The sequence below is a fragment of the Enhydra lutris genome, unplaced genomic scaffold, assembly GCF_002288905.1.
Source record: "Enhydra lutris kenyoni isolate GAN:26980312 unplaced genomic scaffold, ASM228890v2 scaffoldscaffold25, whole genome shotgun sequence".
Classification (NCBI taxonomy): domain Eukaryota; kingdom Metazoa; phylum Chordata; class Mammalia; order Carnivora; family Mustelidae; genus Enhydra; species Enhydra lutris.
The window spans coordinates 3,643,326-3,657,763 of record NW_019154109.1 but is presented as its reverse complement, the minus strand read 5'-3'; the positions used below and the strand labels follow the sequence as shown (position 1 = coordinate 3,657,763).

At 40.2% G+C, this 14,438-nt stretch overlaps 1 protein-coding gene across 2 annotated transcripts in view; it reads right to left on the bottom strand.

Moving 5' to 3' along the window:
- LOC111151101 (nuclear receptor subfamily 5 group A member 2) overlaps nucleotides 1-14,438 on the bottom strand; it is a 135,330-nt gene that overhangs the window by 105,339 nt on the left and 15,553 nt on the right. For both annotated transcript variants that reach the window (XM_022508876.1, XM_022508877.1), the window contains 3 exons: nucleotides 14,030-14,148; nucleotides 12,328-12,469; nucleotides 8,953-9,599 (listed from right to left, as the gene is read on the bottom strand). In XM_022508876.1, coding sequence (XP_022364584.1) covers nucleotides 8,953-9,599; nucleotides 12,328-12,469; nucleotides 14,030-14,148 — 908 coding nt within the window. The remainder of the gene's footprint in view (nucleotides 1-8,952; nucleotides 9,600-12,327; nucleotides 12,470-14,029; nucleotides 14,149-14,438) is intronic.

Sequence of the window (14,438 nt, the reverse complement as noted above, 5' to 3'; positions counted from 1 at the left end):
ATGGGCACAGTGAAATCGGCAACAATCAAATACTTTACAGTTTACCAAAGACTTCCATGAGCTTTTTTTTTTTTTTAAGAGAGAGAGCATGCAAGTGGGGGGCAGAGGGAGAAAGAATCCCAAGCAGATTCAGTGCTGAGCATGAAGCCCAATAGGGGGCTCGGTCCCGCAACCCTGAGATCATCACCTGAGCTGAAATCAAGAGTCAGACATTTAACCGACTAAGCCACCCAGGTACCCCTACATTTTCTGTTTCAATGATAGCATTACTATCATGAACTATGCGGCCTGGGGCAGGTCTCTAGGTCTTGGTATCCTCATCTGCATACAGGGAATAATCATGTCTACCTCACAGGGATCAGGTGAGTATTAAATAAGCGAACACATGTAAAGCACTTAACAACTGTCTGACTCTTTGTAAAGCTCAATAAATGTCAACTATTATTATCCTCCATTGTCCACACTCTGTAGTCAAGGAAAATGGAAGTGCTTTCTGTGACCTTGAGTCTTCCTTAAACTCTCACCTGTTAATGTTACCCCAAGATTTGGATGTAAATTACCTCCCCCAGGTTTTTCCCATATCTTTGTCCCCCTCCCTTTTCATCTCTGCTTCTTGGAAACCAAACTGATTCAAGTATCCTCATGAATTTTGCTGGTACTAACAGATTAACTGACTGAAGGGACTGTTTGATTAAAAAAGGAGGCGGCAGAGTGCCTCGGGAGGGCTAAGCTGGTTAAGCATCTGACTCTTGATTTCGGCTTAGGTCACAATCTCTGGGTTGTGAGATCGAGCCCCATACTGGGCTCCAGAATGGGCATGGAACCTGCTTAAGATTCTTTCTCCCTCTCCCCCCATTTCCTCCCCCCAAAATAAAAGAAAAGAAAAATAAAATGGCGGCAAACTTTTACTAATCAAGTAACTCAGTGTTTCTGTGGGCCACTGAGCCCCCAAGCATGACAAAGATCGGACGGAGATACCCTCCGTAAAAAACATACTGTGTGATAGCAATATTCCAAGCCTTTACTCAAGCTCTCTCACCTAAGGGAGACCTTTATACTACGCTCACTCCACAGGGCTGTCCTGATCAAACCAGAAAATGGCCTGAAAGCCCCCAGTACTACAACAGGCAAATAATGAGCACCCAAGGGACTTCTCCCTTTACCATCTGACCTTGAGCACAGCAAGGAAAGCGTCGATTTTCTTCCTATTCTCATTGCTCATACTCAAACACCTGATGATGGCCAAGCCAGTTAAAGATGGATTTCGTGGGTGTGGTTGGCTATTCTCATGCTCTCCCCCGTGATTCTAGGAGATAACGAATAGATGAATAGGAACAGGAAGCTTATCGGTGTGTGAACAAGCAAAGCCAGTATGAAGCTATGATCATCACTACTAACACTCCTACCAAATATCCCGGCTTCCCATGGGGGCTGTGTTTGCACGGAAGCTACCAGTACCCCACCACACTGCAACCAGGCTTCAGGAAGTTAGAGTCTAAACTGAGTCTGCGGCTTATATAGGTGTATACTCACAGAATAAAGAGAAGTTAATACTTTTAAAAAGTAACTACATACTGGGGCACCTGCCTGGTTCAGTCAATAGAGAATGTGACTCTTGATCTCAGGGTCGTAAGTTCGAGCCCCATGTTGAGTGTAGAGCTGACTTTAAAAAAAAAAAAAAAAAAAAGGAACCACAATCTACAAGGACAAAAACAAAGATTGACAGGAGCTAAGCAGGGAGAGGCTTGGACCATCCAGGAGCACAGGAGAATTTGAGCAAGTGATAGATTGTTCTATATTCGACTGTACACTACAGAGTGAGTTTAGAGATAGAAATTATACCTTAATAAAAAGTAGCCCAGAGCAGTTTCAAGGTGCCTGGTGTACTTTCATGACATCCCTGTAAAAAATAGGGAAGGTAGGGGCACCTGGGTGGCTCAGTGTTTAAGCCTCTGCCTTCGGCTCAGGTCATGGTCTCAGGGTCCTGGGATGGAGCCCCACATCTGGCTCTCTGCTCAGCAGGGAGCCTGCTTCCCCTTCTCCCCACTCCCCTGCCCTCCAACTCCCCCCCCAACGGCTGCTCTGCCTACTTGTGATCTCTGTCAAATAAACAAATAAAATCTTTAAAATGAAAAATAGGGACGGTAAAGAACGCATGTTTCTGCAGTCAGATGGACACTGTCAGCGACCAACTAAAGAGCCAGCCACAGCAGTCACTGGCACTGACTGAGAAGAGTGGATTCATCCACTGGAGCGTGAAACAAGAAGGTGAAGATAATGGGTTCCTTCACTGATAAAAGGCACACACGCAGCCTACATGCTGCACACGTATGAACAAGGAAAGCTGGAGTAACAGAAATCTCAACACCATCAACCAGACCAGGTCTGCCTGGAAGAAATCTCGGAAGCAGATGCCTGACACCTGAGGAGACCTGAGAGGCCGTCAAGTCAAACTTGCCAATTCTCTCCCAGTTCCTAAGGTCAGATGAAAAGTTCTATGCCCACCTCTGGTGGAAGAAAGAAAGGCTGGATTTCTCATTTCCTTGCAAACCTGTGTAGGACCGATTTACTTTATTCTGATACCCTGTGAAGTAACTGAATTGGTAATAAATGTTTTAATTCACCCTCAGAAAAAACCTCTCTCTTCTGGAATGGAAATCACGCTGAAGTTTGTGTCCTGCATACCATCTCCTTCCAGAGTGACCACTCTGCATCCAGGGTACATGACACAGCTGGCTGTAACTCTGGGAAGCCACGGGAGCATGTGGAGGGAATGCTGGGACTGGACAGCAGGGGAATGTGGGGAGACACTCTGCAGGTGCTTTCTCTACTGCCCCCCCCAAGCCCCTCGCCAACACACACACAGAGAAAAGGACTAAGTAAGCTTCCTGAAGACTATAGCTTGAAAATGGGGCAGATCCAGCTTAATCTCAGACTAGAAACCTGTATTGGTTACGAGAGGTGAACAAAGGCTTGGGAAAAAGGATCTAGAATGTTCAAAACAAATAAAACTCTGCTCAGAAAGCTTCTATGAGGGTGCCTGGGTGGCTCAGTGGGTTAAGGCCTCTGCCTTTGGCTCAGGTCATGATCTCAGGGTCCTGGAATCGAGCCCCGCCTTGGGCTCTCTGCTCAGCAGGGAGCCTGCTTCCCCCTCTCTCTCTGCCTACTGTGATCTCTGTCAAATATATAAATAAAATCTTTAAAAAAAAAAAAAGAAAGAAAGAAAGAAAGAAAGAAAGAAAGAAAAGAAAGCTTCTATGATGGACCAGAAAAAAAAGGAAGGTTTAATCCTACCCCAAGCCTCCACGCTTTAGTCGAAACCACGCTTAGAAACTGGCTTCGGCATGGCTGAATTCCTTTGGCACAAACTCCCTGAGTCTCTGAGACCTATTTTCCACAGAAATGCTAGTTATGTGTTTCAGTCAGGATTAATTTAGATTTTTTTTTTTATTCCTACATGTATCAGAATCATTCATCGAGGGCAAGTTCTTATATATCCATTCCCAGAATCCTCTTAAGACATCTGGTCTCATTAGAAGATCAAATAGATCCTCCAGATTCATTAGTTGTTCAACAAAGTGGGAATTAGTTTCTTACTGCTCTTGTGTTTGTGAGATATTTAAGACCCAGATGAGAGAAAAATAACAAAGAAAACATACAATCTTCTTGACTCACAAAGACAGGTCTTTCAGCAGCGGGAGGAAGTCCTGAATTTGCTCTTAGTTTCAAAAAAACAAGAGGAAAAAAGTCAAAGAGTATCGGCCGTCATACGACAGATTGGGTTTGAAGATTAGAAGGTGTGTTGGATTTAGGACATTACCTCAGAAAACACTTCTAATCCTTTTATAATTAGTGGCTCATCTATCACCTGACTGCAGTCTTGTATTCTCTGTCTTTTCACAAATGTACATAAAACAGAACCCATGCTGAACATACCGGGCATCAAGTAGAACCCAAGATGTAACTGTATTTAGCCATTTTAACTGCTGAGCACAGCCCATGTGTTGTTGCTGAACCAGATTTTCCCAGCAGAGTCCACTATCTGTGGAGGGTAAGCATGAAAGAAGGTTCTGGACATGCTTTCAAGGCTCAAAAGTGCTAGCTGGTAGATCCACTCTACTGAATGAGATCCCAGTGGCCTGGAAGAATTATTGTAGCTTTCTAAAGTGACTCATTCACTCCCCGGGGGTCGTCTGGGCTCAGAGAAAATCTGTCTCACTGATTATTAGTGATTTGGTAATTGGATGGTAGTGATGGACTTCTGATAACCTAGAGATTTGCTTTAGCTTCACTGGCAAAGACCGGTGTTTTCAGAGTCAAAGGTTACACTGCCTATTTGTGTGTGTGTCTTGGGGGTGGGGAGGGGTCTGTACAAAGTACTGCTTTTCTGAACCTGAGTCTGCCAGTCCCAATTCTGACATCTGCTAGCTGTATCATCCTGAGCAAGTCTCAAGTCCACTCCTGCCTCAGTTTCTTCTTCTGTCAAAGCGAGAGGTGGGTCAAATGATCTCTACCATGTCTTCAAACTCTGAAAAATCTGGTTTCTAGGCCTGGAATATCTTTTGATGCACCTGTGCGGTTTTGAAAGGTACTGGTTTCACAGTATTAATTTCATCGTTCTCATGCCAGTATTTTGGATTGGAATTAGAACTGTCCCTTACAGGTGTATAGAAAAACCAACCAGCTCATTTAGGAGTCCCACATCCCTTCTTCCCCAATCCTCTTCCAACTCTGAAATTGCACAGTTTCTATGAGTATACGGTCTTTTTTTACTTTTGCCGTTTATGAGATATTACATGAACTGTGAGGTTGGGAGTTGTTAATTTCCTCTTCCTCATTACAGTATTTTGAACAGGAACAAGAATATCTTTTTTGCATCTTGTGGCCCTGTAGAAAAACAAAACAACCCACCGAATTCCCTCTGGCCCTTCTGTTCCCTTAAACAGTAAACAAATGAAATCTGTTTTCTCTCCTTTTATACATGGTAGAGGATGTAACTTGTCCTGGGATAGTGAGCAAGGGGTCATTTGCAAAACTGCCTTATTATCCTATTACTCTCTAGGAACAAATATGTGAGTTTTCATCTTGGGGTCACAGAGATATAAGCAATCTGCCCCATCATCACTTGATGGGTAATTTGTTGTGAACTTAACAAGAAAAAGACAAAGGTTTAAAGGGGGGGGATTGATCTTCCCAAAGGACTATTTAAAAATTACAACTTTTGCAGGAAGATAGGGTGAGGACTGGGCTGTAGGCTCCGGGGATGTGCTGGAGGCCATGTGAGAAGCAAGAGGACTTTTCAGGACTTGCACTTAACAATGCCAAGTAGGCAAGACCCAACGGATGGCTTATAGAACCTTCCCCAGAGCAACGTTTCTTGAACTGCAGGTTCCGCCTCATCAGTGGGTCCTGTAATTAATTCAGTGGGTGATGACCAGAAATTTTTAAAAACATGAAGTAAATCAGATTAAAGCAGAACAGAGTAGAAAATATTAGAGTGCATGGCACGGAGAAGGTCATGTAATGTCCAGTCAAACTCTGGTTTGTTTCGTGTGTGAGAGAGAGAGCGAGCGAGAGGGAGATCTGCTTTGGTACACCAAGTTCCAATGTAAAATAAAATTTTTCTGCAGGTCATAGTTTAAAAACTTGAAAGCCACTGTCCTGGAGAAATAACATGGTGATGCCCATATCACAATGTTGGCTTCCAACATCCTGCTCTATTTTGTGACAAATTTATAAACAAAAGGAAAAGGAATTCTTCCAAGTGTGAATAGTCACCTTCTAGCTCTGTATTTAAACTGCCCAAGTTATTCTAAATTCCACTTTTTCTTCTCTGAAAAATGCTTACATTGAATTACTCTCTTCAATGCAAGCCCACACCCCCAAAGTTTGTACTTTCTTTCCTTTTCCTTTTTTCAAAGCATCTTCTTATGAAAGACTGATAAATACATTAAACAATAGTATAAATGACTGATAATGCTTTAATATGCCCCATGCCCAAAGGATTTGTGTTTCAGGCAAATATGAAGCTGCACACCCTATAAAAGAATCTTGTAGAATTTAGCGGCAGGGGTAGGAAAAGAGTAATCTGGAGAGGAAGAGTGCTTTCTCAGCACTCTTAAAATCCTACCTGTGGCTGTCTGTATTCCCTTCATAATGTTTCCTTTTTTGACAAGTAAATGATATGCATGATTTCTTCCCCTGTGGATTTGTGAAATTCAACTTCAGCTGTCTTTTTTAAATATGTATTTATGAAACTGTCTTTTTTTTTTTTAAGATTTTATTTATTTATTTGACACAGAGAGATCACAAGTAGGCAGAGAGGCAGGCAGAGAGAGGGGGAAGCAGGCTCCCTGACAAGCAGAGAGAGCCCAATGCGAGGCTCCATCTCAGGACCCTGACATCATAACCTGAGCCGAAGGCAGAGGCTTAACCCACTGAGTCACCCAGGTGCCCCTATGAAACTGTCTTATAAAATCTTTGAGAGGAAGTATTTTTCGTCTTAAACTTCGTATTCATCGCACACCCAACTTACTGTCTGGCAAATTTTATATCCTCAATTAGTCGTAGTTAGGACTGTTTATTACAGAATTGCACTACTGTCTACTCTGTAACATACGAGGTAATATTTTTCCCAATGTCAAACTAGGAAGAAAGCAGAATTTCTTGCTTTTATGCTGAGTATCAGATAGTATTATGCAATGCCTCCATACACTTGTCATAAAACCACAGTAATCGTAATTTTAAAAGAACACTAACTTACTGAGTATAAAATATATGCCAGACTCCCTGTCCTAGGTATTTTCCCCACGTAGTCTCATTTCTTCCTTGCAAAACCTCTTCAGTGAAAGTACTGTTATGCCCTCCATACCACCCCTGCACATAAACACCACAGGGACAATTTAACTGACGGGGAAACTAAGCCTAGAGATTAATATCCTGCCTACGAAGACAGTTATTAAGTCATAGCAAACAAAGCTCTAACTCCAAAAGAGTCCATCTGCCTGCAAAGGTCAGTTGTGCTTTCCTCATTGTTAATTTCTTAATGTTGTATCTAAAATTATCATTTTTGGGGTGCCCAGGTGGCTCAGTATGTTGAACCTCTGTCTTTGGCTCAAGTCATGATCTCAGGGTCCTGGAATCGAGCCCCGCTGGGCTCTCTGCTTGGCGGGGAGCCTGCTTCCCCCCCCCCCCTCTGCCTGCCTCTGCCTATTTGTGATCTCTCTGTGTCGAATAAATAAATAAAGTCTTTAAAAAAATAATCATTTTGGGGCGCCTGGGTGGCTCAGTGGGTTGAAGCCTCTGCTTTCGGCTCAGGTCATGATCCCAGGGTCCTGGGATCGAGCCCCACATCGGGCTCTCTGCTCAGCAGGAAGCCTGCTTCCTCCTCTCTCTCTGCCTGCCTCTCTGCCTACTTGTGATCTCTCTCTGTCAAATAAATAAATAAAATCTTTTTAAAAAATAAATAAATAAATAATCATTTTCATTTTCATTTCAGATACCTTACCAGCCATCTGAAGAACAAAGCTGTGACTTTAAGAACACCAGGAAGTTTCCTTTGTTTTTGTTTTTCATGAAAAACATTTTATCACAGAGTGGTTGTTACATACCCAGAAAATACCTGGCCAGACTGTGCTAACTCAATGCATTCTGCTTCTCCTCTGCACTTAGGATCTATCTCCACTTTCTCGCCTCTTTAAATGGAGAGATAAACGATAAGAGAGTCAAGAGTTGGATACATCAACAGTCCTTACAGCCTGGTGGTGGTGTTCTGTCAACTTCTTTGGATCTGCTCAGGTCATTTTTTTTGTTTCCCTGTAGAAATCGCAGTGCTCAGTAAAGACTGCTATGAAAAGCACTATTTCCCATTCACACACAGCTTTCACATTCCCCGCTCCATCTAAAGAGACAGTTTTCAACAGCCGTCCTTTACGCTGAAAGTCTGCTTGGTACTGTCCTTCTCTCAAAGAGTTTTCAACCTCCTCCAAAAGTCCTAGATGTTCAGAAGCCACAGTCCTTCAGCAGCCATGTCTACCCCCATGACAGTAAAAGGAAGAAACTGATTTTGCAAGAGACAGACTGGGAAATCAAATTCCAGGATTCACCTTTGCTCTTAAAACAGAGAATGAAACCAATGACTCCCATAAGTGCTTTGGTAGCTACTTTTGGATTCCGAACTTCGATATCACTCTCCCATATTAATTCAGTCTTAAGTCTCAGGAAATAAAATAATTATGTAGTTAAACAGAGATCCTTACACAAACACGTACTGTGTTTACAATGTACCAATCCATTAAAATCAACGACAGACACTGATTATGAGAACTAAACCCGAGCCAAGTGGACTAGCACTCACCATTTGCCCAATCCCCATCCAATGACAGTAAACATCCTACTGGAATCTGCTCCGAAAACAAAGGCTTTACCAACCTAATGTCAAGGTAAACAGGTAGTAAATACCTGTTTGACACTGGTAGCCAGTGGTATTATTTTCATTCTTTAGGGTCTAAACACAACTAAACGCTGGCATTTTTTCTTTTAAACTAGCACCATTGTAAGATAAAAGCCTTATTATTTGGTATTTTTAAGGCGTTCACAAGATGCTGGTTCACACTGACTTAAATTTTCTAGCCATAAACCAACTGAGTTAAAGGAAGTAAGTGAAGACATTCTGTTATTCAGAAAAACAAAAACATAAACAAAAACAAATGTCCTACACTTTCCATGAAATGCCAACCCCCCCCCACCCAAATTAAGAGCTACACAGAATAAAGCCCCATCACATTAAGCGGCAAAAGTCCTGAAATCAAGGTCCTAAGATTCTTCTACTCTGTAAATCATACGAAGAAGGAAGGAAAACCTATTTTCAACACCAAGAATATCTATTCATCAGGAACAGAGTTAGGTCTCTCTTGAAAGGAGGATTTTAAGCTGTAATAGCTCATGACATACCTTAAGTTCTCTGAAGAAGATACTACTCCTGGCCCACTCAACGATGGAGAAAAGGGTCTGATCAGCCATTTTGCACATAAGCCCAAACGTGCTCAGCTTTTCATGCTTGCTTCGGTTAGCTTGTTCTTGCTGCAAATAGGCCATGATTTTGGCCTGGACTTGGGGCTCATCTGGCTCGCACTTCAGAAGTTCCACTATCAGATGTGGGATGCTTGCCGGGGAGCTCGTCTGGTAACTATCCATGTAGGAATAGCCCATGATCGACTCTGGTGAGCTGGTGTAGGGGTCTGGGTACTCAGACTTGATGGCCCGGCTGGGAAAGTGACTGTACGTTTGGTAACCTTGCAGGCTGCCGTGAGGTGGCATTGCCATGCTAATGGGGGATGTTACAAAGGGACTTCGGTCATAGTCTGTAGGAGGCAAGGCAGCGTGGTTCAGAGGTAGGCCTTTAGAGGCAGAATGGATGTTCTGAATTGCAGAAGAGATGGTGAGCTCAGAGGGCATTGCTTGGATCACCTGAGACATGGCTTCTAGCTTAAGTCCATTGGCTCGGATGAGGGCTTTTTTCTGTTGCTTTAGGGCCCTGTCTCTCTTGTACATTGGCCCAAATTTATTCCTTCCCCCGCGCATTCGGTCAGCCCTTACCGCTGTGGGGAAATTAAAAAAAAAAAAAAAAAAAATGGAGTAAGGGTATAAATAAGATGCAAATTATTAGCATTCTCTGTATCTAGTGTTAGGTGTGTGGCTGTTTTCGTTACAACAGCCCACAAAGATTCCCGCCCCCTCCACCACCAAAAAAAGCTGTTTTTAAATTCTTTCCTCTTTAAGTGTTTGTCATCAAAAAAATATTTTGGATGCATAGGGACACAGTAATCCTTTGATAGACGGTGAGGGTTTCGTCATTTTTGCTACCTACAGGGCATACTATAGATTGCTAAGAAAGGGTATCACTTTCTATTACACCAGTTATGTCAGAATTCTCTTTGCAGAAACCCAGACTGCTAAGAGGAAAAAATAAAAAAATCAACCCATTTCTCGATTAAATTGTTTTGAGTATCTTCCCTTACAGTGTCTTCCTCCCTCAAAGTCATTTTGACTGGGCGCCTGGGTGGCTCAGTGGGTTAATAAGCCTCTGCCTTCGGCTCAGGTCATGATCTCAGGGTCTTGGGATCGAGTCCCGCATCGGGCTCTCTGCTTGTCAGGGAGCCTGCTTTCTCCTCTCTCTCTCTCTCTCTCTGTCTGCCTCTCTGCCTACTTGTGATCTCTCTCTGTCAAATAAATAAATAAAATATTAAAAAAAAAAAAAGAAGAAGAAAGTCGTTTTGACTAATTTGCTGCAAAGGACAGGGTACATACTCTTCCTGAAAATTATTTTCACCTGGACTTGATGAACACACATCAGATAACCACTCATTATTGTTTTTAATTTAAGCAGAACTGGACATAATTAAGCAAATTCATTTCAGAAGCTGTCAAGACAGTCTACCATCACAGTGCTGTGTGGAGTCTGGGACTATGTGGAATAAGTGAGTTAGCAGTTGTCTCCAAGCCCATAGTGGCCAATGGCCATTAGACAGAAACCAGCGACCCCTGACAGCTTCTGACATGTTGAAATTGCTGGAGGTTAAGTTTTTGAACTTTTTATCTTAGGATTAGTATAGGATTAAACATTCATTGCGAATGCTAGGTTTCTAGAATATTGCACAAATTTTCTATCTGGATGATAATTTATTGAATATTCTTTACTTTCTCATATCACTGCTAAAGAAGTATGGTTATGCCCCACAAGTGACTTACAGTTAGTAATATTTTTTAAGGTAAAGAAATGCAACCTTCTCCTTTCATTAAAAAAAGAAGAAATAAAATGACATCATATGAAACCACAACATTTAACTTGTGTGTGTTATGTTTTTTTTTAAGCAGGCTCCATGACCAACGTGAGGCTTGAACTCCCGACCCCCGACATCAAGAGTCGTGTGCTCTACTAACTGAGCGAGCCAAGCATCCCACATTTACTCTCTGACATTTTATCTTTTGAGTCTCATACTACAGTATGCATCTCCCACAATATTTTGCTGTTTGAAAAATAATAAAGTGATTGATAATAAAGAAATTAGTAAGCATTTCTTTCTTGATCTCTTTCTCAATCTCTTCTTAACAGCAATACAGAAGGACGCTTGGGTGGCTCAGTCAGTTAAGCATCTGCCTTCACCTACGTCATAACCCAGGGTCCTGGGATTGAGCTCCAGGTGGGCTTTCTGCTCAGCAAAGAATCTGCTTCTCCCTCCCCCAGCCCATGCTTGCTCTCTCTGTAATAAATAAAATCTTAAAAAATAAATAAAATAAAAACAATACAGAGTTAACAGTTCTAATGATAACCAAAGTGGCTACTTCTATTGGAAAAGATCTATTAACAACTCAGCAGATTTATTTGAAATCTTTGGAGCATTTTTATCAAGTATGAGGGCCCCATAACAAGAAAGTTTTACACACAACTAGCCTGTGCCTCATTGATCAATTAAAATGCACTCCTGTATCTGTCATTTAACAGTGACACATAACTCTTATTACTACTTTAATTTCACTAGCGTTAATCTGTGGAGGTTAAGAAACAGAAACTCCATGAACTACAGACTATCTCCAGCGGCTACATATTAACTTTCTTCCCTGCCAATCTGGACATTGTTTTAAGTAGCAGCTCCACTCTCACAACATAAACTCTAACCTGGTTTCTGGGGAACCACTATCTTATTCCTGTCAAGCCAATGCTACTGATTTAATAGTTCATTATTTTTCACATTTCCTACTTTTCAACTTCATTTCATAGCCTTTGTCATTATCTTAAAAAAAAAAAAAAAAAGAAATGTGCTTTCCCACACTATCAAAATGATGCTCTCTACACGAGTAACTCCATTGCACAATTAAAACTTTAACTCTTGCTCAGGAGTCACAAAATTAATCATAACAACTGTGACAAGTAAATAACTTAAACGATTAAAATCAGACTTTTACTAGAGCATCCTGATTTGAAAACTAAAAAGTATTTTTTTTTAATTTTTGCAAATTTTTAAACCTTGTTCCCAGTTGAATCATTGTGGTCTTGTGTTCATATAACCTGGCCTTTTTAACATCATATCCATCTGCTCCCCGTTAAAAAAAGGTAGGAGGAGGGAAACTCTGATTATTTAATTTTTCTTCCTCGTGTTTAAATGATACTCAGGCTTCTCTGCTGACAAAACATAAAAAAGATCTTACATTACTGTCCACGGTGTTACGTCTAGGAAAATAATGTTACCATATTTTAAGTACAGTGTTATTTTAAATCCTATGTCCTTGGAGAGTTTTAACAGGCAGTAGCCTTTAGAAGAAACTTACCTTCTAGCTTCATTCCAACACTTAGACATTTTTGAAATCGACAGTAAGGACAACGCTTTCTTTGTGTTTTATCAATTTGGCAGTTCTGGTTTTCTATACATGTGTACCTTTTATTATTTTGGACTGTTCGCTTAAAAAATCCCTACAAGACAGAGAAAATAGTGAGGCATATTAAAAAATCTAACACCCGTCTCTTCCATTGTTTCATTTTAAGGAAATCACCAATAAATCTTTTCGTTGAACCAATGAGCCCTTCCGTGGTTCTGTGGTTTGTTTCACATTTTAACAAGATCAACCCTCCAAAACAGCACCCGGCCAAAGTGGAGATTTTTCTAGCATTTGAGTTATATTCCTAGAATTATATCATATCTCAGGGAGATTTGGATACACATCATTTCATCTCAACAGTCAGAGAAAAACACATTCTATATTGACCAGTATTAAAAAATAATAGTAATAAAATAAAGAAAGAAAGAAAAAGCAGCTCTGTTTTCTTATTAACCCCATATTCCAGATAAGGTACTCATGGAGATCTGCACGGTTTGTAAGCAGTCTGATAAAATTTTAGTGGCAAACTATGGTAAAGTAACAGTGGAAAAACTGAATAGCAAAACACCCCACATTTTCTACAAACGTCAGCACTAGACAGTTAAGAGCAAAAGGATTTAAAGAGTAAAATGGGGAAGTGTTCATAATTCCATTGGAATACATTCAAGTTGGGGAACTCAGTTTAAAAAAAGGTGAAACTAATGGAAAAGAAAAGCATGTGTAGCAGAGAGCTGAACTTCAGCACAGTGTGCTTTTCTTATACTGCACCCAAAAGAATTCATCAAAAACAAATTTTGTAGCTTCATAATACAGTACCAGCTTTACCAAGATGGTATATTCTTTATGTTTATTCTACTAGCCATAAAGTGAAACAATCTTACTTTGTTATAGAGAATGAAAGGGCTTTCCTGGCAGTGGTTTAAGTATTTGTAACTAAGCTTTCTACTCTAAAAAATGTTGAAAAATAATAAGTATCAAGTTGACGGGGAATATATTAAAAAAGTCTGAGATAAATTCTTGATGTATGGTTGAGATTATTAGGAAAAATAGAGTACATTTTACATATTAAAATCTCTTCCATTTAAATAGGTCATATAATTTATTTACAAAAGCCACACTTACTATAAACTGAGATGTGGTTTCTGATTCTTTATGATATAAATTTCAAAAAATCTTAAAAATTGTTTTTGGAATAAATCAGGATAAAATCACACAGTTGAGAATTTAGACTTTTCTCTGTGGATAAAAAATGCTTAGACTTGCAGCACAGAATACTCTGAAGTTAAAATGTATTTGGGAAATACTCTGTCATGTTCTCTCTCAAGAACAACAATGCTTTAAATATATATAAGTCAAGCAAAATCAATATTTAGGACTGTTAGAAATAGAAGTCTTTCTACAGATACATCACTTTACTACAATAAAATATTTTAAAGCCATGAAACTGGCAAAGTTTTCTAAACAGCATAAATTTTTTTGCCTTTGGAATTAAATCAAACACATATTTCAAAGAATCATCTCCCTAAGACTAATTCTTTCTCTCGTTTTTAATTGAGTCCAAAAAAGACAGCCTTAATTTAGCTTTAAAAAGGACTCCAATGGTTTATTTTGGTTCTGAACCTTCTATTTGTCAGGTAGCAATGCGTAAGCAAACCTTGCAGCTTTCACAGGTGAGGAGTCCGTAATGGTATCCAGACACTTTATCCCCACACACTGGACAGAGCTCTTCAAGATCTTCATCATAGGAGTAATTCACCATTTTAAACTGAGACACTGAAACAAAAGAAATGTATATACATAGCTAATTAAGATACTCAGTAGGTTTTTAAACCTGCAGTGAAAAGCATTTTGGTAACTGGTGGGCAAATATCGCAGGTAAAATATAAAATAAAAGTATTTTTTTCCCAGATGTACTGAAAAACTATTTTTAAACAATGAAGTAAAAGATCTTCTGGATTCCACAAACGTGCACTTCCTATTTTTTAACTTAAAAAGAATTAACTTAAAAAGACTTTAACTTAAAAAGAATTCCAACTTCTTTTGTTAAGAATTTTAAACAGACC